The 23552-nt window shown below is 44.3% G+C and overlaps 1 protein-coding gene across 1 annotated transcript; it reads right to left on the reverse strand.

Annotated features, from left to right (window-relative positions):
• Positions 1–2494: 2494 nt before the first annotated feature.
• LOC149337131 (uncharacterized) lies at positions 2495–22097 on the reverse strand. Its single transcript, XM_089553344.1, has 6 exons — positions 21816–22097; positions 19392–19452; positions 13057–14250; positions 11906–12055; positions 10516–10619; positions 2495–2944 (listed from the first exon to the last, which is right to left on the reverse strand). Exons 3-6 carry the CDS (start codon positions 14219–14221, stop codon positions 2879–2881), a joined length of 1485 nt encoding a protein of 494 aa, XP_089409470.1. The 5' UTR covers positions 14222–14250; positions 19392–19452; positions 21816–22097; the 3' UTR covers positions 2495–2878.
• Between the last annotated feature and the right edge of the window lie 1455 nt (positions 22098–23552).

Consider the following 23552-nt stretch of genomic DNA (forward strand, 5'->3'; position numbering starts at 1 on the left):
GGAGGTTTTTAAACTGCTTTATCAATGATCACAAAAAACTTTGTTTGCCCACAACTCCAACAAATTTTAAGTCTTTAGTGAAGAAACATCTTCAAACCCGCCGCAAGACAACTCCCTCCTTTGCCGAATATCCACATGAGATGGCACCACCGGTGCAATCACTCAGATAACGGCTTGTACTGTTCCGTTTCGTCGTCACCGCAGACGATGCGAATATCCGACTTTTTTTTTTTATTCATTCATGCAAATACTCCAAACAAATGCAGCATAAAACAATTCTGCCGACCAAATGCCCTTTTTGCGCGAGATTTGAGCTCGAACAATTCACCAGTTTAGCTGAGAGAAGCAATCTACGGCGCCGTGTGTTTAATTGCGGAACACCCTGTATGTCAAATGCAAAAAAATTTTGTCGATAATCTGTTCTCTCAGAATGAAGAATGACTTCAGTTTATGATGGACGCAAGAAACAACAGGTGAAGCACTAAAACTCCAAGGGCACACAGAAAATGCCTGATTGTGACAGTATTTAACAATAACACATTTGCAGCAGTGCTCTGTGCTTTGAATTTGTGTTTGCCTCTGCTCTGCACTATGAACAGCATGGTGTTTCGCATTTGAAGCTTCAAAGGCAGTTCCCACTCCCACAAAAGAATTTTCATTAAGATATGATGCATAAGGAGTGATAAAAACATTGTTTGAGGGCAGAAATGCCTGAAGGCACAAAGATATCAGCCTAAACATCCTTGCTGCACAGGTCACCAATGCGAGCACACTAAAAGCATGAAACAAAAGAAGCCACTGTAAATGCACTGTGATGAAGCCTCGTGCCTACAAGAGCAACACTCAGCAAGCAGAGGTGATTACCACTTGGTAATCCTGTTTTCCTTGAACATTACAGAATACAAGAAATACAGACTGCTGCTTGGTCCATGGTAGAACTTGACTGCGCGAGTATGTCTTTTTTATTTTTGCTCTGCACAGTACCCCATAAACAGTATGAAAACTGCCAACCGTGTTGCTCAAACTGCACCTTTGCACAAGAGAGAGAAAAGAAGAAATTCTAAAAACACTATAAACTGACATCTAGTTGGTGTTCAGTTGTGCTCAGCAGTATATTGTATCAATACCACGTGTTACACCTAAGTTGTTCCGCAGTTTTTAAAGACAAGCTTTTCTAGTTAGAAGAGCGCTTCTTTTGGCATAACGTTGCCAGCGGTGAAGCACATCAGACGTGCTAACTAGTAGGCTGGTTAACTGCTTAGCCATTACTGTTAGTCTCCTTATTTATTTAGAGGTGCACAGCCAACCGTAAGTAATATCCATATCAGTTTTTAGAATTTCGGTAATGTAGTTACCCAACAATTGTGGCCCAACAAATTTTACCTACATCACGCCAAAGTAAATGCACTTTTGAAAAGCTTGCAGGCAAAGCAACCCCTCAAGCACGTGTAACCTGTCGAAATAGCCAAAATTTGCTGGGTCCATAGCACCGACGGTAACTGGGTTTTCGAAATTCTAAAAACTAATATAGATATTCCTTACGGTGGGCTACATGCCTCTCAATAAATAAGGAGACGAACAGTAATACTTGAAAAGTTAACTACTCAATAGTTACCTAGTCTACAAGTTAGCGTGTCTTAGCTGTATTCTGAAGCGCTAAACTGCTTACAATGCTATGTAGAAAAAAGTGCTCTCCTAACTCAAAAAGCTAACTTTTCCGTTGTTAATGGCATCATCACGCATCAATGGTTCCTGCTTCAAGGAAACGCGTAAAGTTAATCTTTGCAAGCCAGAGCAAGCAAAAGGAAAGAAATTGAAGAATTAATTCCTTTGCCCAAATGTGCGAATTAATCACATTTTCAAAACTGCTGCTCAAACTCGTTCTCCAGTGCAAACCAATTCCACGTGCATAAAATGAAAAGACAGCAATTGATTATAGTTTAATCAAGCAGTACAATTCTGGAGCTCACTGAATAGCTAAAAAGGTAAAAGAAATTTTACAAAAAATGAACTGCATATTTAATTAATTACTGATACTAATAGAAAATTAGGATGTCAAAGCAAGTAGGCTATGCATTACTATGTCCCAGGAAATGTTCATGAAAACAAATCTGCACTGGCAGCAGAAAGTGTAATGAGGTTCAAAATGCAATTTCGCACAAGGTGCCTTAACTACGAATAATAGCTGTCTCAGTACAAAGCACAGAGAACTAAAAAATTTCCAGAATTAAAACAGACATGTACATTCTCTGTTTTTGAGAGTACATGATTTTTCATTCAATTAGACGGCGAAGTCCTTTATCAAAGCTAAACAAGAGATCTCAACTGAAGCAAGGTTGCAAAGATAATGGCATGTGCCTCAGGTTTTAGAGCATAGTGACTTCGTGGGATAATGCGAGATGGGCGTACAGCCGGGAACAAAAGTCTCCGGACCACGTGTTCCTCTAACGAAGCCTATAGCTCTGCTAATAGTTGGCAGCTGGAGACCACACTTGCGGAGGTAAAAGTTAAATTTTTGTTCTTCCATCTCCACAAGTGCTGTCTCCAGCCGCTGTCTGATAGTAGAGTTACAAGCTTCGTTTGAGGAACACGTGGTCCAGAGACTTTTGTCCCCGACTGTACAATCAACTGAGTGACATGACTGTACAACAAGATAAATTCTAAAACTTAAAAACCTATTAAAACCACAAAAACTGTGAAACAATGGCATTCACACACACACACACACACAAAAAAAAAAAAGAAATATGCTGCAAATGCCTTCCTGGCTTCCGTCGTACTGCGGTGCTTTGCTTTCTTTGCAGAAGGTTTTCTTCTGTGTGGTTGCCACAGCAAACACCCATGGCTGAGGACTTTTTTTTTGGGCTGAATGTGGAGCTCAATCCAGGCTTTGCGTTTTCAGCCAGTCGTGGTACTTGTTAAGCATGTGGTCATTGGGCTTCACCTGAGAAGGGGCAAGGAATGGCTTGAGCCAGCGTGGAAGGGCAAGCGGACGGCATGTCGCAATCTCTCCCACCTTGTCTCTCTAACACACACAGAGATGTACGCATGCATGCATACCCACATGCGCGCGCTCACGCACGCACGCACGCACACACACACACACACAACACACACACAACGAAGCCATTGTTGAGCAAATACCAACAGGTCCTTGAAATGAATTCCCTTTTCAGGCATCTCTTGCAGTATATACATAGCAGCATAAATCTGGGCCATCTTTAGACTACACGCATGCACGCACACGCGCGCGCGTACACACACACAAACACACACACACACACACAACAATGCCATTGTTGAGCAAATATCAACAGGTCCTTGAAATGAATTCCCTTTTCAGGCATCTCTTGCAGTATATACATAGCAGCATAAATCTGGGCCATCTTTAGACTACACGCATGCACGCACACGCGCGCGCGTACACACACACAACCACACACACACACACACACACACAACAATGCCATTGTTGAGCAAATATCAACAGGTCCTTGAAATGAATTCCCTTTTCAGGCATCTCTTGCAGTATATACATAGCAGCATAAATCTGGGCCATCTTTAGACTACACGCATGCACGCACACGCGCGCGCGTACACACACACAACCACACACACACACACACACACACAACAATGCCATTGTTGAGCAAATATCAACAGGTCCTTGAAATGAATTCCCTTTTCAGGCATCTCTTGCAGTATATACATAGCAGCATAAATCTGGGCCATCTTTAGACTACACGCATGCACGCACACGCGCGCGCGTACACACACACAACCACACACACACACACACACACACACACAACAATGCCATTGTTGAGCAAATATCAACAGGTCCTTGAAATGAATTCCCTTTTCAGGCATCTCTTGCAGTATATACATAGCAGCATAAATCTGGGCCATCTTTAGACTACACGCATGCACGCACACGCGCGCGCGTACACACACACAACCACACACACACACACACACACAACAATGCCATTGTTGAGCAAATATCAACAGGTCCTTGAAATGAATTCCCTTTTCAGGCATCTCTTGCAGTATATACATAGCAGCATAAATCTGGGCCATCTTTAGACTACACGCATGCACGCACACGCGCGCGCGTACACACACACAACCACACACACACACACACACACACAACAATGCCATTGTTGAGCAAATATCAACAGGTCCTTGAAATGAATTCCCTTTTCAGGCATCTCTTGCAGTATATACATAGCAGCATAAATCTGGGCCATCTTTAGACTACACGCATGCACGCACACGCGCGCGCGTACACACACACAACCACACACACACACACACACAACAATGCCATTGTTGAGCAAATATCAACAGGTCCTTGAAATGAATTCCCTTTTCAGGCATCTCTTGCAGTATATACATAGCAGCATAAATCTGGGCCATCTTTAGACTACACGCATGCACGCACACGCGCGCGCGTACACACACACAACCACACACACACACACACACACACAACAATGCCATTGTTGAGCAAATATCAACAGGTCCTTGAAATGAATTCCCTTTTCAGGCATCTCTTGCAGTATATACATAGCAGCATAAATCTGGGCCATCTTTAGACTACACGCATGCACGCACACGCGCGCGCGTACACACACACAACCACACACACACACACACACACACACACAACAATGCCATTGTTGAGCAAATATCAACAGGTCCTTGAAATGAATTCCCTTTTCAGGCATCTCTTGCAGTATATACATAGCAGCATAAATCTGGGCCATCTTTAGACTACACGCATGCACGCACACGCGCGCGCGTACACACACACAACCACACACACACACACACACACACACACACACACACAACAATGCCATTGTTGAGCAAATATCAACAGGTCCTTGAAATGAATTCCCTTTTCAGGCATCTCTTGCAGTATATACATAGCAGCATAAATCTGGGCCATCTTTAGACTACACGCATGCACGCACACGCGCGCGCGTACACACACACAACCACACACACACACACACACACACAACAATGCCATTGTTGAGCAAATATCAACAGGTCCTTGAAATGAATTCCCTTTTCAGGCATCTCTTGCAGTATATACATAGCAGCATAAATCTGGGCCATCTTTAGACTACACGCATGCACGCACACGCGCGCGCGTACACACACACAACCACACACACACACACACACACACACACAACAATGCCATTGTTGAGCAAATATCAACAGGTCCTTGAAATGAATTCCCTTTTCAGGCATCTCTTGCAGTATATACATAGCAGCATAAATCTGGGCCATCTTTAGACTACACGCATGCACGCACACGCGCGCGCGTACACACACACAACCACACACACACACACACAACAATGCCATTGTTGAGCAAATATCAACAGGTCCTTGAAATGAATTCCCTTTTCAGGCATCTCTTGCAGTATATACATAGCAGCATAAATCTGGGCCATCTTTAGACTACACGCATGCACGCACACGCGCGCGCGTACACACACACAACCACACACACACACACACAACAATGCCATTGTTGAGCAAATATCAACAGGTCCTTGAAATGAATTCCCTTTTCAGGCATCTCTTGCAGTATATACATAGCAGCATAAATCTGGGCCATCTTTAGACTACACGCATGCACGCACACGCGCGCGCGTACACACACACAACCACACACACACACACACACACAACAATGCCATTGTTGAGCAAATATCAACAGGTCCTTGAAATGAATTCCCTTTTCAGGCATCTCTTGCAGTATATACATAGCAGCATAAATCTGGGCCATCTTTAGACTACACGCATGCACGCACACGCGCGCGCGTACACACACACAACCACACACACACACACACAACAATGCCATTGTTGAGCAAATATCAACAGGTCCTTGAAATGAATTCCCTTTTCAGGCATCTCTTGCAGTATATACATAGCAGCATAAATCTGGGCCATCTTTAGACTACACGCATGCACGCACACGCGCGCGCGTACACACACACAACCACACACACACACACACAACAATGCCATTGTTGAGCAAATATCAACAGGTCCTTGAAATGAATTCCCTTTTCAGGCATCTCTTGCAGTATATACATAGCAGCATAAATCTGGGCCATCTTTAGACTACACGCATGCACGCACACGCGCGCGCGTACACACACACAACCACACACACACACACACAACAATGCCATTGTTGAGCAAATATCAACAGGTCCTTGAAATGAATTCCCTTTTCAGGCATCTCTTGCAGTATATACATAGCAGCATAAATCTGGGCCATCTTTAGACTACACGCATGCACGCACACGCGCGCGCGTACACACACACAACCACACACACACACACACAACAATGCCATTGTTGAGCAAATATCAACAGGTCCTTGAAATGAATTCCCTTTTCAGGCATCTCTTGCAGTATATACATAGCAGCATAAATCTGGGCCATCTTTAGACTACACGCATGCACGCACACGCGCGCGCGTACACACACACAACCACACACACACACACACACACAACAATGCCATTGTTGAGCAAATATCAACAGGTCCTTGAAATGAATTCCCTTTTCAGGCATCTCTTGCAGTATATACATAGCAGCATAAATCTGGGCCATCTTTAGACTACACGCATGCACGCACACGCGCGCGCGTACACACACACAACCACACACACACACACACAACAATGCCATTGTTGAGCAAATATCAACAGGTCCTTGAAATGAATTCCCTTTTCAGGCATCTCTTGCAGTATATACATAGCAGCATAAATCTGGGCCATCTTTAGACTACACGCATGCACGCACACGCGCGCGCGTACACACACACAACCACACACACACACACACAACAATGCCATTGTTGAGCAAATATCAACAGGTCCTTGAAATGAATTCCCTTTTCAGGCATCTCTTGCAGTATATACATAGCAGCATAAATCTGGGCCATCTTTAGACTACACGCATGCACGCACACGCGCGCGCGTACACACACACAACCACACACACACACACACAACGCCATTGTTGAGCAAATATCAACAGGTCCTTGAAATGAATTCCCTTTTCAGGCATCTCTTGCAGTATATACATAGCAGCATAAATCTGGGCCATCTTTAGACTACACGCATGCACGCACACGCGCGCGCGTACACACACACAACCACACACACACACACACACACAACAATGCCATTGTTGAGCAAATATCAACAGGTCCTTGAAATGAATTCCCTTTTCAGGCATCTCTTGCAGTATATACATAGCAGCATAAATCTGGGCCATCTTTAGACTACACGCATGCACGCACACGCGCGCGCGTACACACACACAACCACACACACACACAACAATGCCATTGTTGAGCAAATATCAACAGGTCCTTGAAATGAATTCCCTTTTCAGGCATCTCTTGCAGTATATACATAGCAGCATAAATCTGGGCCATCTTTAGACTACACGCATGCACGCACACGCGCGCGCGTACACACACACAACCACACACACACACACACACACACAACAATGCCATTGTTGAGCAAATATCAACAGGTCCTTGAAATGAATTCCCTTTTCAGGCATCTCTTGCAGTATATACATAGCAGCATAAATCTGGGCCATCTTTAGACTACACGCATGCACGCACACGCGCGCGCGTACACACACACAACCACACACACACACACACACACACAACAATGCCATTGTTGAGCAAATATCAACAGGTCCTTGAAATGAATTCCCTTTTCAGGCATCTCTTGCAGTATATACATAGCAGCATAAATCTGGGCCATCTTTAGACTACACGCATGCACGCACACGCGCGCGCGTACACACACACAACCACACACACACACACACACACACACACACACACAACAATGCCATTGTTGAGCAAATATCAACAGGTCCTTGAAATGAATTCCCTTTTCAGGCATCTCTTGCAGTATATACATAGCAGCATAAATCTGGGCCATCTTTAGACTACACGCATGCACGCACACGCGCGCGCGTACACACACACAACCACACACACACACACACACACAACAATGCCATTGTTGAGCAAATATCAACAGGTCCTTGAAATGAATTCCCTTTTCAGGCATCTCTTGCAGTATATACATAGCAGCATAAATCTGGGCCATCTTTAGACTACACGCATGCACGCACACGCGCGCGCGTACACACACACAACCACACACACACACACACAACAATGCCATTGTTGAGCAAATATCAACAGGTCCTTGAAATGAATTCCCTTTTCAGGCATCTCTTGCAGTATATACATAGCAGCATAAATCTGGGCCATCTTTAGACTACACGCATGCACGCACACGCGCGCGCGTACACACACACAACCACACACACACACACACAACAATGCCATTGTTGAGCAAATATCAACAGGTCCTTGAAATGAATTCCCTTTTCAGGCATCTCTTGCAGTATATACATAGCAGCATAAATCTGGGCCATCTTTAGACTACACGCATGCACGCACACGCGCGCGCGTACACACACACAACCACACACACACACACACAACAATGCCATTGTTGAGCAAATATCAACAGGTCCTTGAAATGAATTCCCTTTTCAGGCATCTCTTGCAGTATATACATAGCAGCATAAATCTGGGCCATCTTTAGACTACACGCATGCACGCACACGCGCGCGCGTACACACACACAACCACACACACACACACACAACAATGCCATTGTTGAGCAAATATCAACAGGTCCTTGAAATGAATTCCCTTTTCAGGCATCTCTTGCAGTATATACATAGCAGCATAAATCTGGGCCATCTTTAGAATACTATCAGCTCTCACCAGTGTGAGCTGATGAAAGATGTGCTGACAACTCTTGGTCTTTGTTTTCAATGCTTTCCTTCTATCCTCAATGTTTCTAGAATGAAACAATGCATGGTGTACAGCAGCAAACACAGCATGGCATGTGTAGCACTCCAACTGTTTGACCAGTCATATGTTACACTCTCTGAACAAATCTTTTACTCTAGTAAAGGAAAGCCAGCATTGGTACTGATAGTATATTATTTTGCTAACCAAGTAAGGATCCCTTCTGTTGCAATGAAGCCTCTGAAAACAGGACAGGCAGTGAAACAGGTAAGAAAAGGACTGAGGAATGTGTTGAAAGGCACCTTTACAGGCTTACCTGACTTGTGCTGAAACCAAACTATGCTTAGTTACTGAAAGGGCAACAAAGTAAAGATAATAGAGGCTTGTGCTGTCAGGCTGAGGTGCTTGCCAAAACATAGCTCCTGTTTGTCTGAGTGGACTTCAGTAAAAATGGTTTGGTTTAGTTTGGTTTATTGGGATTTAACATCCCAAAGTGACTCAGGCTATGAGGGACGCCGTTGTGAAGGGCTTCGGAAATTTCGACCACCTGGGGTTTTTTAATGTGCGCTGACATCACACAGTACACGGGCCTCTAGAAATTCAACTCCATCAAGATTCGACTGCCACGGCCGGGATCGAACCTGCGTCTTTCGGGTCAGCAGCTGAGCGCCACAACCACTAAGCCACTGCGGCAGCTCAGTAAAAATGACTCATATTAAAGGGACCAACAAGCGAATTCTAAGCAAGTTTTTTTTTTTTTTTTTGGTGAAATGGACCACCTACTGTCTAGGGTTCTCGATTCCACAACAGTTTTGTTATAAACACCATAGAAGATATTTAGCTAGAACTTTTTAATCAGTGGATGCACCTGTTTTTATGTGTCCTGATGCTGGAAACCATGATAAGCAAGCGTGATTGCTATTGCATGCCAGCAAATAAGTGATGTACCAAAAACAAATATAAATCTCACCAGCTAAACAGCAATTAGAGAGCTTCAGTGTAGAATAGTGTCTATTTGAGTTTCCATGCCCACAGCTGTTATGGCACACTGACGTGCTTGTCGACGAATGTTTCAATGGACCGTGGTCACCGCCTCATCCAACAAATGTAAAACACCGTGGTGGTATCTAGTGACAAAAGCTAAAGGCACAACATCAGCGATGTCAAGATAATGTTGCCTTTTATTGAACAGCATGCCACTAGTGAGAAAGTAAACTAAAATGAAATATGACAAACACCCCTGAAAGAAAAAACTGTGCATTTAACAATAATTCAATAACAGCTTAATGGAATATGGTCATGTGGTGGGATACACAGATAATGGCAAGGTTTCATGGCAAGATGACACTTCAGTCTGTGTTATGCAATTTTCAGGGCAAAAATAAAATTATGAATCTCTGTTTATTCGATACTGCAGTGAAGGGTTGTTACAATATGAGGCAAGATGTATGTCCACCATAATCTCATGCCACGTTTGTCAAAAAAAAAAAAAAGCAGGACAAGAAAACTGATGTTTCACTTAAAGCACTCCATTCACTCATACCTTACAAAGTGTCAGGAGCTATGCATCCTTACTTGTGAAACAGCAAAAGCTGCTTCAATTTCTGTCTCACCTTTCTCCACTCGTTGACACAGAAGATGCGATACGAGTCGTTTCCGTACTTGCCGATGCCATGCAGCTCATTTGGATACCGCCACTCCTTGGTCAGGTACTCCTCTGCACGAAAACCATGCCAGTTGAAGCCAATATTCTCATAATGCAGTCAATAATGGCAGTGCAAAAACATTCTTAGGACGATTACGATACTTCGCAATGCGAAATTTGAGCACAGCTGTGTAGGTGTTTTGATTTTACGATAAACTGATGTAAAGAATTTGAGATACTTGCATGCGTACACAGTTACAGATGTGCGTAGCGTGGCTGATGCGAATAATCTATCGCGTGAGCACATTTCACAGCACTGCCTGCCAGCAGAGCGGAGTGTGGCGTGACTGCGAAAAGGCAGTGCGTAGGTGTGGATGCCGCTGCAGACGGACCTCCCCTCCTCTAGCCACCCTACATCCGCTCATGCAGTGGTGATGGGCGACAGTGTGCACGATGCACACCACTGTGGCGCCATCTATGAGCGAGCGGCGGTACTCTCGTTCTCTCGGTTATACCGATGGCTGTGGTGGCGACGTGGATCAACCTACGAATGGGCGCTAAGAACTGCGCTTTGAAAAAAAAAAAAATCCTGTAACAACAACAGCAGTAAAACGAGATTAGCTTGTTTTTTTATTTCAGAGAACACTAGTGACTAATAGCAGCAGAACCTTGTTACAGGCTGTCAAATTGATGTGTCAAAGTAAATGCCACTCTTCTGAGTTCCTCCTACTTGAAATTTTAATTTATGAAGATTGGGAATTTTGATGCCACAAAGGCAGCTTTTTTGGTATGACAGCTTTTCTGCGAATGTCATGATGCAGCATGAAGACAGGGTAGCCATAAGCAAAGCATGCCTTGGTACACATGTAAATAATGTGAAACAAACACCTAACATGAAGAAAACAGCAGCAAGAGCAGTAAAAGGGTTTGGTTTGGTTTATAGGGTTTAACGTCCAAAGCGACTGAAGCTCTGAGAGACGCCGTAGTGAAGGGCTCCGGAAATTTCGACCACCTGGGGTTCTTTAACGTGCACTGACATCGCACAGTACACGGGCCTCTAGAATTTTGCCTCCATGGAAATTCAACCGCCGCGGCCGGGATCGAACCCGCGTCTTTCGGGTCAGCAGTCGAGCACCAAAAGGAACATGAAGTATGCAACTCCCTTTCAGCAAAATTTGCTATCATCAATCAAGCTTGCTAGCTATGATGTCTCAAAAGAAACCAATCTTGGAGCACAGAAGAAAATCCACCCTAACGTAATTATTCTCTGTGCTTACACAGCCTATACACCGGCTATCGGAAAAAAAGGCAATGATAAATATGCACGAGTCAAAATCAACAAAACAAGGGTGGCTGACCAGAAAACTTCTGTATGATGGCCGCGCGCTTCCTGTGCAACCCAAGCGGTTGCAACAGCTCGGCAATCTCGTCTGCGTCTGCTTCGATGGCGGCCTGCGCAGTTGGGTAGAGGGCCAGAAACTGCCACAGGACAGGAATGGCCGCCTTGCCTGCATTCACACAAAGGGAAGTTCACCCGACCTGACATGCAAGGCGCAGACTGTCCCATTATGAAATTTTGCTCACTGCTCATTTTGCATTGCACGTGACACGAGATATCCTGGCATTACTCGATTAAGGACAGTCATCACTGTCACTTCTTCGCCTCGGCAGAGTGTGAAAAGTCTGGGATCTTTTCTTCATCACATGCTGGCTTTCCATTGCAACTAAAACAACTACAACTATGAGCAAACTTATGCTACAAAGCAGAGTTCAAATGCAAATGATGCAACATGCCATTTCTCTAGCATCCATAATGTGATGTCGATGTGCAAACAATTGATATATATTATAATTTCTGAGAGTTCTTAATTACGGGCACATAAATTGCACAATTAGGTTGCCCGCTATAAATGGATATAGAAAGAAGAAACATTGTGGTCCATTCACAGGCAACGTCTGTGCTTGATTCCAGCTGAATAGCACACTGCACTGCAACCTTCCACTGCATGTACAGTGTTTCTTAAAACCTGAATACGAAATCAGAAATTGTAGGTAATAACTGATATATGCTGAATAGAAGCTGTTGTGCTATACAAAAACTACTATTGCCTTCCGAGAGCTCTACATAGTAATGTAAAGGTGTGCATTGCAGAATTATACTTATGTCCGGACTTTGGAGGTAGTATTAAGTCATGAATTATTACTCTTTGTGCTCTATTGAATGTAGAAGTGAATTCCCCTCCCCCCAGTTATGTTTTCCTACCAGTGTTATACACACATTTTAGCTTTGCATACAAAAAAACACCTTCCTTTATATGGCTCAAGCTCTATGTGCACACATTAATTAACTTCTTCCATTTCATTCATTTTTTTTCATGGAGTGCTCTCCCATCTCACGCTTGGAAAGCAAACCTGAATGGACAGTCTTAGTGCTGTGGTGTCATCAGGCATAATACACTTCATGCAGACACACAAAGCAGTCAAAGGATGCATCAGCACTTTACTTTACCAGTGGTGCGATTGAGGAAGATGGTTGCAATCAAGACCTTCCAGGGATCCCTGTACAGCTTTTCCTGGATGAGATTGTAGGGTGACTTGGGTGGCACCCAGGGCTTGGCACCAATCGTAATGCCTAGAGACTGGCCTGCTGCTCTGAAGTAGGGGCTCTTGCTCAGTCTTGACCTTTTCTGTCTTACTCGTTCCTTCTTCATTCTTGCAGTGTCTCCACTCTGCTGTCCTTCGACTTCATCTTCTTCACCGCGAAGTTCTTCAACGACTTCTTTTTTTCTTCGACGAGCCTTTGCTCCATTGTCCTTGTCAACGAAAGGGTAAACTACACGGCTTGCTTCAACTCCTTCTGCGTCCTGCGAGCCCACCCCATCATCCACAACTGGGTGGCCCGTGCTCAACTCATTGATGCATGATCTGTGCCCAGCTTCATCTCCTTGTGACTCCTCATCTCCCGTTTTTGAGCCTGAGTGCCTTTTAACAGCAGCTCTACGGCTACGTGTTGTTGAGGTTGTAAACTTTGAGGGTTTACTGTACAGCCCGGAACTGCATGCCAGTTCTTTTTCCTTGTTCACTGCTGACGACTTGCTTGCTTCTGCAGATGAGCTCATGCCTTCTTGAGATGTTCTCCTATGCAAGGTGTGATCCCCACTTTCCGTCCAAAGCGAGTCATCACCCTCCTCAAAGTTCAAGTTCCTTTTGACAATCAGCTCATCCTGTTGATGAGCTGCTGGTTTAAGTTGCTTAGAAGACCTTGATCTTGTGCTTGGCTTAAGAACAGCAATATCCTTCTGATCTTTGTCGGGTAAAGACGGCTGTTGGTTTCTTGCTGTGAGAACTGAGCCATCGTGCCGGTTTGTGCCATCATCTGCCGATTGTGGCTTCCAACTTGACTGACTCCTCTGGTTGACTGCAAGCTTGGTTCTACCGGCAGGCTTAGAAATTTGCAGGTAAGCTTCTTGGGTGGCTAAGTCAAGCTTGGCTAACTTTACTGAAACTTCGCGCTCACTTTGATAAACTTGTTTTTTACATGCTGGTTCTTCCCGCTTTCTTCGTCGACTTCCCACACAAGTTGCCGACGAAACCCTTGCTGCAGAGGCTGAAAATGACGGTATGTCCGTCACGAGGCTCTCTTGGCTTGCAAATCTGTTTTCTTGAAGGGTCATGCGTTCAGTGAGCTTTGCAAACCGTGAACCTTGCGAGAGAGAAAGAAAAGAGATTTTTGCATAATCAGCTCACTGTTTTTGAAGATTAAATGCTCTACCATGAAAAGGAATGCTTTACAGCTCACTGTAATATTTGCTGCAACTTGAGGACCCACTTGGCTATTAAAATGATGACATCTTAGAAAGCAAGCCTTTGGGTGCCATCACTGAGACTGCAGTAACATGCCCAATTGAATGTTAAGGTTTAAGACTCCACCATTCCACTAGATTGATATTTAGTCATAATCTCAAGCGATGGCCTTGGGCTCATAACTAAGCATAGGGACTAGAGGGTCTAGTCAACAGGTAGGCAATGAATAGCTGTGTTCTCATGTGCGCTAGGCCGTGACCTCTTTAATAAGTGCACAAGGCTTGCAATATTACAGTGCATTTGTACCAGGTCGATGAAAGTAGGCAAAAGGAAGTGTAAATGCAATTTTGCAGACTCTGACAACTCAGGGCATCAGGAATAATAAAAACTAAAGTAACAAATATAGCCCCCCTCCCTCAAGTTCATCATGCACAAAGAACAAAGAAAGCAAAATATTATTAAAGACAGTACATAGATTTATAATAAGAAAAATTTGAAGACTCCTTCATAAATTTTTAAGGGTGTCAGAACTATGCTGCAAATGTAGCTTTCAGCACTTGTTTTCAACTGTCTCTCAGGGAGCAGCTGTGTTGCACTAAAACATACAAACAACAAGTTCTAGGAAGCCTTTGCTGCTATCCCATCGTTTACTAGCCACTGATCGCAATATTTTCAACCTTTCCAGGCATCTATGTAGAACCTTCAAAACCAAGAGTACAACAAAACACAATTCATTTGGCTCTGATGGATTACCAGCTAGTTTCAGATGAGTTTCAGAAAGTTCCGATTCATTGTCTTCCCACTGTGTCAATTTTGACACTTCCTCAGTATGGTGACTGGTAGTTTCCGCTTTCTCAGTGTAAGCACTGGCTTTATCAGTCAAGTCAGTAAGCATTGCTTTCAATTTCTTCTGCCTTTTCAATGGTGTCAAACTCATACTCAGTAAAACAGCAACTGCTTTGACTTTCGCATTCGCTTTGCATTTGCTGCTTATTTTGTGAAACAGTGCGAAGAACACAGCCATAAGGTTGCTCTCAACGAAGGGGTGTCCAGGAGGTGATAGTAATTAGTGTACCTAGGGAGATTAAGCACTGTTTTTACAGTAGCAGCCATGGCTGCGTGGTTGGTAAGGATACAAGGAAGGAACTGTTGAAAGGATGACAGCATATATGATTGGTGGTGCCAAAAATTGCAGAGAAGTGATGAATCACACCAGAGACTTGCTCTGAAACTGCATTTGTCCATGCTTCATCATCCTCATCATCAGCCTGACTATGCCCACTGCAGGGCAAAGGCCTCTCCCATGTCTTTCCAATTAACCCTGCTCTTTGCCAGATGCGGCCACCGTATCCCCGCAAACTTCTTAATCTCATCCACCCACCTAACTTTCTGCCGCACCCTGCTAGTTTTGCCTTCGAGAATCCACTCCGTTACCCTTAAGGACCAGTGATTACCATGCCTTCACATTACATGCCCTGCCCAAGCCCATTTCTTCCTCTTGATTTTGACTAAGATGTCATTAACGCACGTTTGTTCCCTCACCTACTCTGCCCGCTTCCGATCTCTTAATGTTACACCTATCAATTTTCTTTCCATAGATCGCTGCGTTGTTCTTAACTTAAGCTGAACGCTCTTTGTTAGCCTCTGCGTTTCTGTCCCATAGGTGAGTACCGGTAAGATGCAGCTGTTGCATACTTTCTGTTGTCGTTCATGTTTAACATTCACTAAAAAATGTGTTTGTTTTGGGGATTTGATGTCCCAAAACAAATCAGGCTATGATGGATGCCGTAGTGAAGGACTCCGGAAATTTCGACCACCTGGGGTTCTTTAATGTGCACCGACATCACACAGTACATGGGCCTCCGGAATTTCGCCTCCGTCGAAATTCGACCGCCGCTGCCAGGGTCGAACCAACATCTTTCGGGTCAGCAACCGAGTGCCATAACCACTGAGCCGCGGCGGCGGCTCTTCTCTAAAAAAAATGGTAAAATTTAAGACAAAAAGCAAAGCTTCCCATTGCAGATATTTTGACAATGAGGTCAACTAATTTTTTTTTGGAGTCCAACTTTCAAGTGCCAGTTTGTGAGCTGAGTGGCGTCTCTTGTCGTCGGCCTCGGCGTAACCGTCAGAGTGAAAAATGAAGGAGTGTGAATGTAGAATGCAGCAGAGGATAAAAATATGGCAGCAGCGAAGAGAGCACGAGGAGAAAAGAGGAAGAGGAGAGTAAGTAAAAATTCCGAAATCTATGTGGCCAGAGAGACTGTCACAATAATTTCAAACAACCACCCACAGTCACTATATTAACCACGAAAAAAATTGTAGACTTTCAAGGAGTTCAAAAAACATTTTCATATCCAAGGGCTTTCAAGGTTTCCATGGACCGAAGGAATTAATGCTTTGAAAGTGATCCAAGTGTGAGATTTCTTGCTCACTGCGGTAGTGTTTAATCCTATACATTTGAATGGATCTGAGAGGAAAACAGTGACACACTTCACTGAAAGATACGGAAACCGATACTAATATGAGAAATTAGACACACATTGTCTAGAAGAAAAGTTGACAGCGTAAGACGATCTCAAATAAAAAAAAATAGAAGAAAGCTCTACATTAACCAAACCTGCCTGCAACATTGCAAGGCAATCCTCTCCAGTAGTGTAGAACAGACTCGCGGATAATGCATTGACCAGCAGCGAGAGTCAAGGCCTGTGAGGATTTGTTCGTGACAAACTGGCAAAAAGAGGTCCACTTGAAAGCACGGCGTGCAGCAAGTGCCATTTTCTGAAGGGATGTGGCAAGGGTGGCAAGAACAAACCCCAGAACCGCCTAGCCGAATTGACAAGCGCTTACAAAGAACTCCTTGTTCACACAATACCATCAGTGACAACTCGATCTGCTCAGTTTCTCTCACACTGGTCACAGGGAAGGAGGGAAACAATATGGGTGAAAAACAATCTCCAATGTTGCCGGAGATGCTAGCCAGAGGATGCAGTGAGCTTATCTGAACAGCTCAATGCTAACAATGTTCATTTGGTACAAGTGGCAACTACTGCAGAAGCGGCAGAGGCAGAATGACGGCTGTCGCAAGGCCTCGAACATAAACGCAAACAGTCAAATGCATCAGCCACAGGGGGAGCCACATACTACCTGGAAAGCACTGCCGAGAACCAACCACACCCGTCACAAAAGAATAGGCACGAGAAGTCCTCCCACATTCATCATCATCATTATCAGCCTGACTACGCCTACTGCAGGGCAGAGCCCTCTCCCATGTCTCTCCAATTAACCCTGTCCTTCGCCAGTTGCGGACACCGTATTTCCGCAGATTTCTTAATCTCATCCGTCCATTTAACTTTCTGCCACCCCCTGCTATGCTCGCCTTCTTTTGGAATCCACTCCGTTACCCTTAAGGACCAGCGGTTATCGTGCCTTCGCATTACATGCCCTGCCCAAGCCCACTTCTCCCTCTTGATTTTAACTAGGATGTCATTAACCCGCGTTTGTTCTCTCACCCACTCTGACCGCTTCCGATCTCCCACATTGCCTTTGCCTAAAGCCCCAAGTCACTGACAGCATAAGGATGCCAACGGGAGTGATCACCCAAAGAAGCTGTGAAACGATGGTAAGCACATGTGGACAGTCATGCACCAGGCCATGGCGTGTCAGTCCTAATGAGCCCAAGTACAGAACCAGCAAGTGACTGGGGCCTTCCCAGTTCTGTGTAGCCTCCCCAGTGAAAGAATCAGTGTGGGATGTTCTGGCATCGCGGCTTGCCTATTTTAACACCGAAAGTGTTGCAGCCGCCAGCTCACAGGTTTGTGCGCAGGAATCGCACTCCGTACAAGTGGCCTCTAATGGAAACGCACACTCCATTGAAGCATCCGTCTATGTTACTGACAAAAGAAAAATTTGAAATTTAGAATGACAAGAATTTGTTCGAAACTTCTGGTTCGCCTCACCACATTCTCTCTTCCTTCCCCTTAGTTCAAAATCTTTGACTGACTGGCATGCACACAAGTTAGGAATGCAATTCATAATAAAATGCTCCAAAGTGATCAGCAGATAGAAACAAGTGTTTACAAGACCAAAGTGCTGACAGAAAGCATCAGAAAGCTAGCATAACTACTACGAAGTCTAGTCTTTCTCTTCCATTGCTGTCACTTCATCACAAAGTGTCTCGCATTGCATTATTTCATAAGTTGTACCATCACCCTGCACTGCGCGATCGCCTTATCCCACCGCCATTTTATGTATCCCATCGTACTGACCATAGTCATAAAGTCAGTTTCGAATCTTGTAACACCAAATATTTTTCTCAGTCATTCTTGCCGCGTACCTCGCGTGACTAGAATCCGTAGATATCCTTCCGTAGATGTTGCCGACATGAATAATTACGAGACGTTCTGCGAAGCTATAGCTAGCATTGTTTACTTAGATGTTATTTAAATTTGTTTCCCTGCTGTATTTTTCTAATCTCATTCTTGTGTTTTTGCTACTCCTCCTCTGTAATGCCTCTGGCCCAGAGGGGTACGATAAATAAATAAAAGATAAATATAAAACATACTTATGAGTTAGTGAAAAGCAAGGCATGCTTTTTTGCGCCCATGCAATCAGGGGATTGCATTGCCATGTCACTGAAACACACAGCATCCCTTTACTGACAAATGAGTATGACATCCATAGAGTTTCAGGAGACGTTGAGGATATGGGGTGCCAGTATACACATTGCTATCACCTTTCCACTCGTAGAAAGGGTAAAAAGGTTGGCAGTCTTTGGCAGTATGGCAAATGTTGAAGATTAAAGCAAAAAATATCCTTAATAACGATATATCTTACATATCAGTTTAGCTTTCAGAGCACTTGTTCTGTTACCCCTCTCGTGTCATCTCTGTCATGTGCTGCTTCATTTTCTGAAAACAAAAATGAACCATCTAACCAGCAGTTAACATAGGATCATACATCAATGCACAGTTGTGTGTGGTCCATATCCTTTATCCTGCAAGTTCAGCACTTGAATGGTGAAAGTGAAGTTCGACAACTCACTGCGTGGACAAACAAAGCCTGTTTTTTTGCTCTGGAAAAAGGTGGTGTCCAGCTTCAATCTCTGATCAAACACAAAAAGAATGAACAAATCAGATGAAGTTGTACTTGATTTGGTGGCAGGTAAAGAGAAAAATGAAACTACCACCATTTCCTTTTCCTGTAACTTTTTACATGTGGTATTAAAAAACACCCTTAGCACATATGAATGAGCATGTTCTTAACAACTACTGAAATTAGGGGGATGCTTAAGCTCCATCTACAGGGTATGACGAGGTAATGGCCTGTGGTCTTCTCCCATTACACATATACTCATTAGCGTACAGTTGTAAGACACCACTTCACAAGCAAGGTCACACGACATACATGTAAACTGCTACTTATTCCCAAGTTGTGCAAGTGTGCCTTCTGTGGCCTAGTCATGTGTATGGCTTGTAGCCGAAGGATCATGGGTTTGAATCCCGCCGGAAATTCTTAATAATTTATAAAAAACCATTTGAAACATGTGGCGACCTATAATCCCCATTACATGTCATGTTTTAATCACTTTCGTTCCGCTCGTGACTTCATGTTTCATGCGAGTGTTGTGGGTTGTTTGAAGTTCTCACGCGAGGTCATGTGGCTGTGACGTCATCACCCAATTGACCAATCAGCATTTTCGCGTGACAATGCCACCGACACCAGCTTTTCAGAGACGCGACCACCTCAACGCTATCGCATTAAAACAACTCATAAATATCCAGGTCTGCATTCTGAACGTTGCATGTGCTCGTACTCTGAAACTGATCATATAATCAAACAGCTTAGTGCTCTTTCTGGGCAGCTGCATTTTGTACAGGATAAAATACAACGCACCTGGAAACTTCTGCTAAATTGTACATGAGGCTTCAGGATAGTTGACACTTGAGTATCACGTTTCAGTTCATGCTTGCCGTGTGCCTTCTGGGCTCCGGAATACAGACAGATTTACTATGCAGTATATGAACTAATTAACTGTGCAACTATTCTTCATGAGAAGTCAGCCAATAGCACAATAATGGCTGCGGAGAAAGTTTCTTCGTGGCTTGCACTTAACAGGTTGAATGAGGAGTTACCTTATAGATCAGAGAATTCCGTTGCAAAAAAAAAAAAAAAGATAGCCCCCTTAACTCCTAGTTTGCACTAGTTCCTTCGAAGTAGTCGCCTTGAGCACGTGTACACTGATCCCAGTATTTCTCCCATGATTTCACGCATCCATGGAAGTTGCCAAGTGAGAGTTCATTGAGGAGCTCCTGTGATTAAAACTGGATCTCTTTGCGTTAAACCAATGCACTTTTAGCCTCACTGTCATTTTCAATAAGAACAGTCACGGGGGCAAGGTCAGGTGACTAAAGCAGGTGCGGAAGCACTGCGACGTTTTTGGAAGTCGAGAACTGTTGAATGAGTGATGTGTGAGCAGGCGCACTGTCATTATGGAGGAGCCAGCCGTTGTTCTTCAATTTTTTTCGGGACATATGTCTAGAAAACTCCTGTATGAATGCCCTACGATATCACAGAAGTCGTGGATACTTCGCCTACGATCTAGAAGAATAATAGCCTCATGAACTTCTATTATTTTCGGTGTCATCTTTGTTGCTAGTCGTCCGGAAAGCACATTGCCGTCGACAGACGTTCAGCCATCTTTGAAGCATTTGTACCACAAAAACACCTTGCTTTGGGTCATGAATTTAGCTGTGAAAGCTTCCTGTAGCGTACGATGAGTTTCTGCAGCAGTTTTGTTAAATTTCAAACAGAATTTGAGACAGATTTTGAACTCCTTAAATTCTGACATTTTAGATCAAAAGAAACAAGTCGCATCATTGAACCATACCCTTGCAAACAGAAAAAAAAAAAACCAATGTGTCCTCTCAGCAGCATGGCTGCCAAACCACTGGAAAATACGGCGGACTGCTTGCCACATCTGCCAACGGAAAAGCGCAGCACACTCAGTTCTCGCGCACTTTTTAAATTCCCCGAACTCGTATGTATCGAAAAAAACTTGTGAAATCAGTGGAAACGCCTCGAGAAGAAACCTGAGCCACTGAGATACATACTGCATTACGAAGTTCCATAAGTTAGCACAAAATACATAGACAGAACAAGATAATTTTCCATTTCTTAATGTGTTGACCAATTTCCTGATGATCTGCTGTGTTTACACTCAATTAGGACTCCATATTCTTCACTGAAGTGATGGTGAATAATTCTCACTGAATTTAATGTGCTGGTTTGCAACTTTTGTGCAGTTTTTGCTGTCTTCTGTGCATTGACCACAGACCGTGGCAAACTACTGGATAAACGATACCAAGAAAGGCACCATCCTTTATGCTAGCGAAATAAATGAGAAAAAATTAGGCAGTGGCTCAGCTCTGGTTAAGCCTGGATATACAAGCGAAAAGCTTCAGTTACGCTTGGTGTGACGTCATGGCTGTCGCAGTTGGCGCACAATGCACTGGGAGCACCACGATAACAGTGGAGGCGTTCGGCCGTCCACACACTGCCTGTACGGAGGTGGAGGAGGAGACGGAAATTGGCGCGGTTAAAACTGCCCGCAGGAATGCGGAGAGGAGGGTTGCCGGGTGCGACGCGGGCAACACGCGGCTGCAACGAAAAGTCAAATGGTGTGCGAGGACATGGCACGCAGTTGTAGCGACAGCGAGGAGGCGACGCACATGCGCAGTAGCGCACAGCTGCACCAAAAGGTCAGGTGACAGAGTCGGCGAGGCGCGACCACCTGTGCGGCGCGTGAGGTCAGTCGGTTTCATGCATGTGCATAACTCACCAGTTGGGCTCACGCGAAGCTCGGCTCTGACCCGCGTAGTGAAGCTTTTCACTTCAAAACATACCCTTTGTCTGCCTACAGGTGTGCCTCATTTAAATCTCCATGCTGAGTGCATTTCATTCATGTTAATGCAAATTCTCAAGAACAAGTCACTGGGCGGGAAGGCGCGGGCTCCTGCTATACGATGCCGAATGTCCATCTTGACCTTCAGAGGTGGTACAAGGACGATGCACTTCTTTAGAGAAATTACGGGCTATCAAGTGCGTTAGCCAGTAGGAAGCAGTTGTCACCCCACCTTATACCTTGCTTTGCTTGTATATGAGCAGGAAACCACAATAACAAGAAGTCATTTTCTGAACATACACAATTTTTAGAATATTAAAAAATATTGATATCACTTTGAAATTGTTCTCCTGTAGGCACAAAATAATTTTCTCTCCACACTTTACATTGTTTTATACAGTCATAACACTGAAAAATAACTCCACACCTTGAAAGTGCTTTCCTGAGGATCCTTTTAAACCGGGAACTAAAGAAAGATCACACAGGGTAAGGAAGGGGGTCGGGGACACCACTGATATACAGTTTGTCAAAAAGGACTACTACAAAGTTTAGGCTGGGTGGTAAAGTGTTATCGTTGTGCAAGAGCCACGCACTAGAGTTTCCCAAATCAGTGTTTTATGTTATGCTCTTCTCGGGGCACGTTGACGCAAACCCTTAGAAGTTGAAGTCAATAATTCCAGCTTGTCAGCCGCTCAACAATAAGACTTTATCACACTGAAAGTTTCTGGAGACAGCCTGCTTGTTCATGCAAACAGAGGCGTGCACAAGGTTCTCTATTACGTAGGGGGAGCCAAGTTTCACCACAGCCCCCATAGACCTTGACACACCACAGATAGATCAGTAGTGTGCCAAGGTTTGTCTTTGGTCATTAGATGCTTGCCTAGGCATGTGTTGACGTGGCATATTTGTGACTTAAGTGGCAACTTGTAAATTTTTCCACGGTTGGTTTTTTTCGCCTCAAGGGATTGAGGGTCAATCTTGTGCTCACACCCTTCCAAAAACATTTTGCATCCCACCCCCCCTAAGGGCCACAGAGAAATAGATCCGCTGCTCCGGTCAGCTGCACTTCCACAACTTCCCGATCACAAACCCTTTTATAATAAGTTGTGCTTCCCGAACTCCTTAATCGTGAACCCAACTGTTCTGTCAGCTCTGCTTCCCCAGTCCTCAAATAGGAACCCAACCGTTCGTCAGCTGTGCTTCCCCAACTGTGAACCCAACCAAGCCACTTCAGTCAGTCTAGCTATCAACAAACTTGCCATATCCATGTTCCTTGGTGCAGTGCATCGCAGAAACAACAC

The sequence above is a fragment of the Amblyomma mixtum genome, chromosome 7 (assembly GCF_055824585.1).
Source record: "Amblyomma mixtum isolate Tamu chromosome 7, ASM5582458v1, whole genome shotgun sequence".
Taxonomy (NCBI): domain Eukaryota; kingdom Metazoa; phylum Arthropoda; class Arachnida; order Ixodida; family Ixodidae; genus Amblyomma; species Amblyomma mixtum.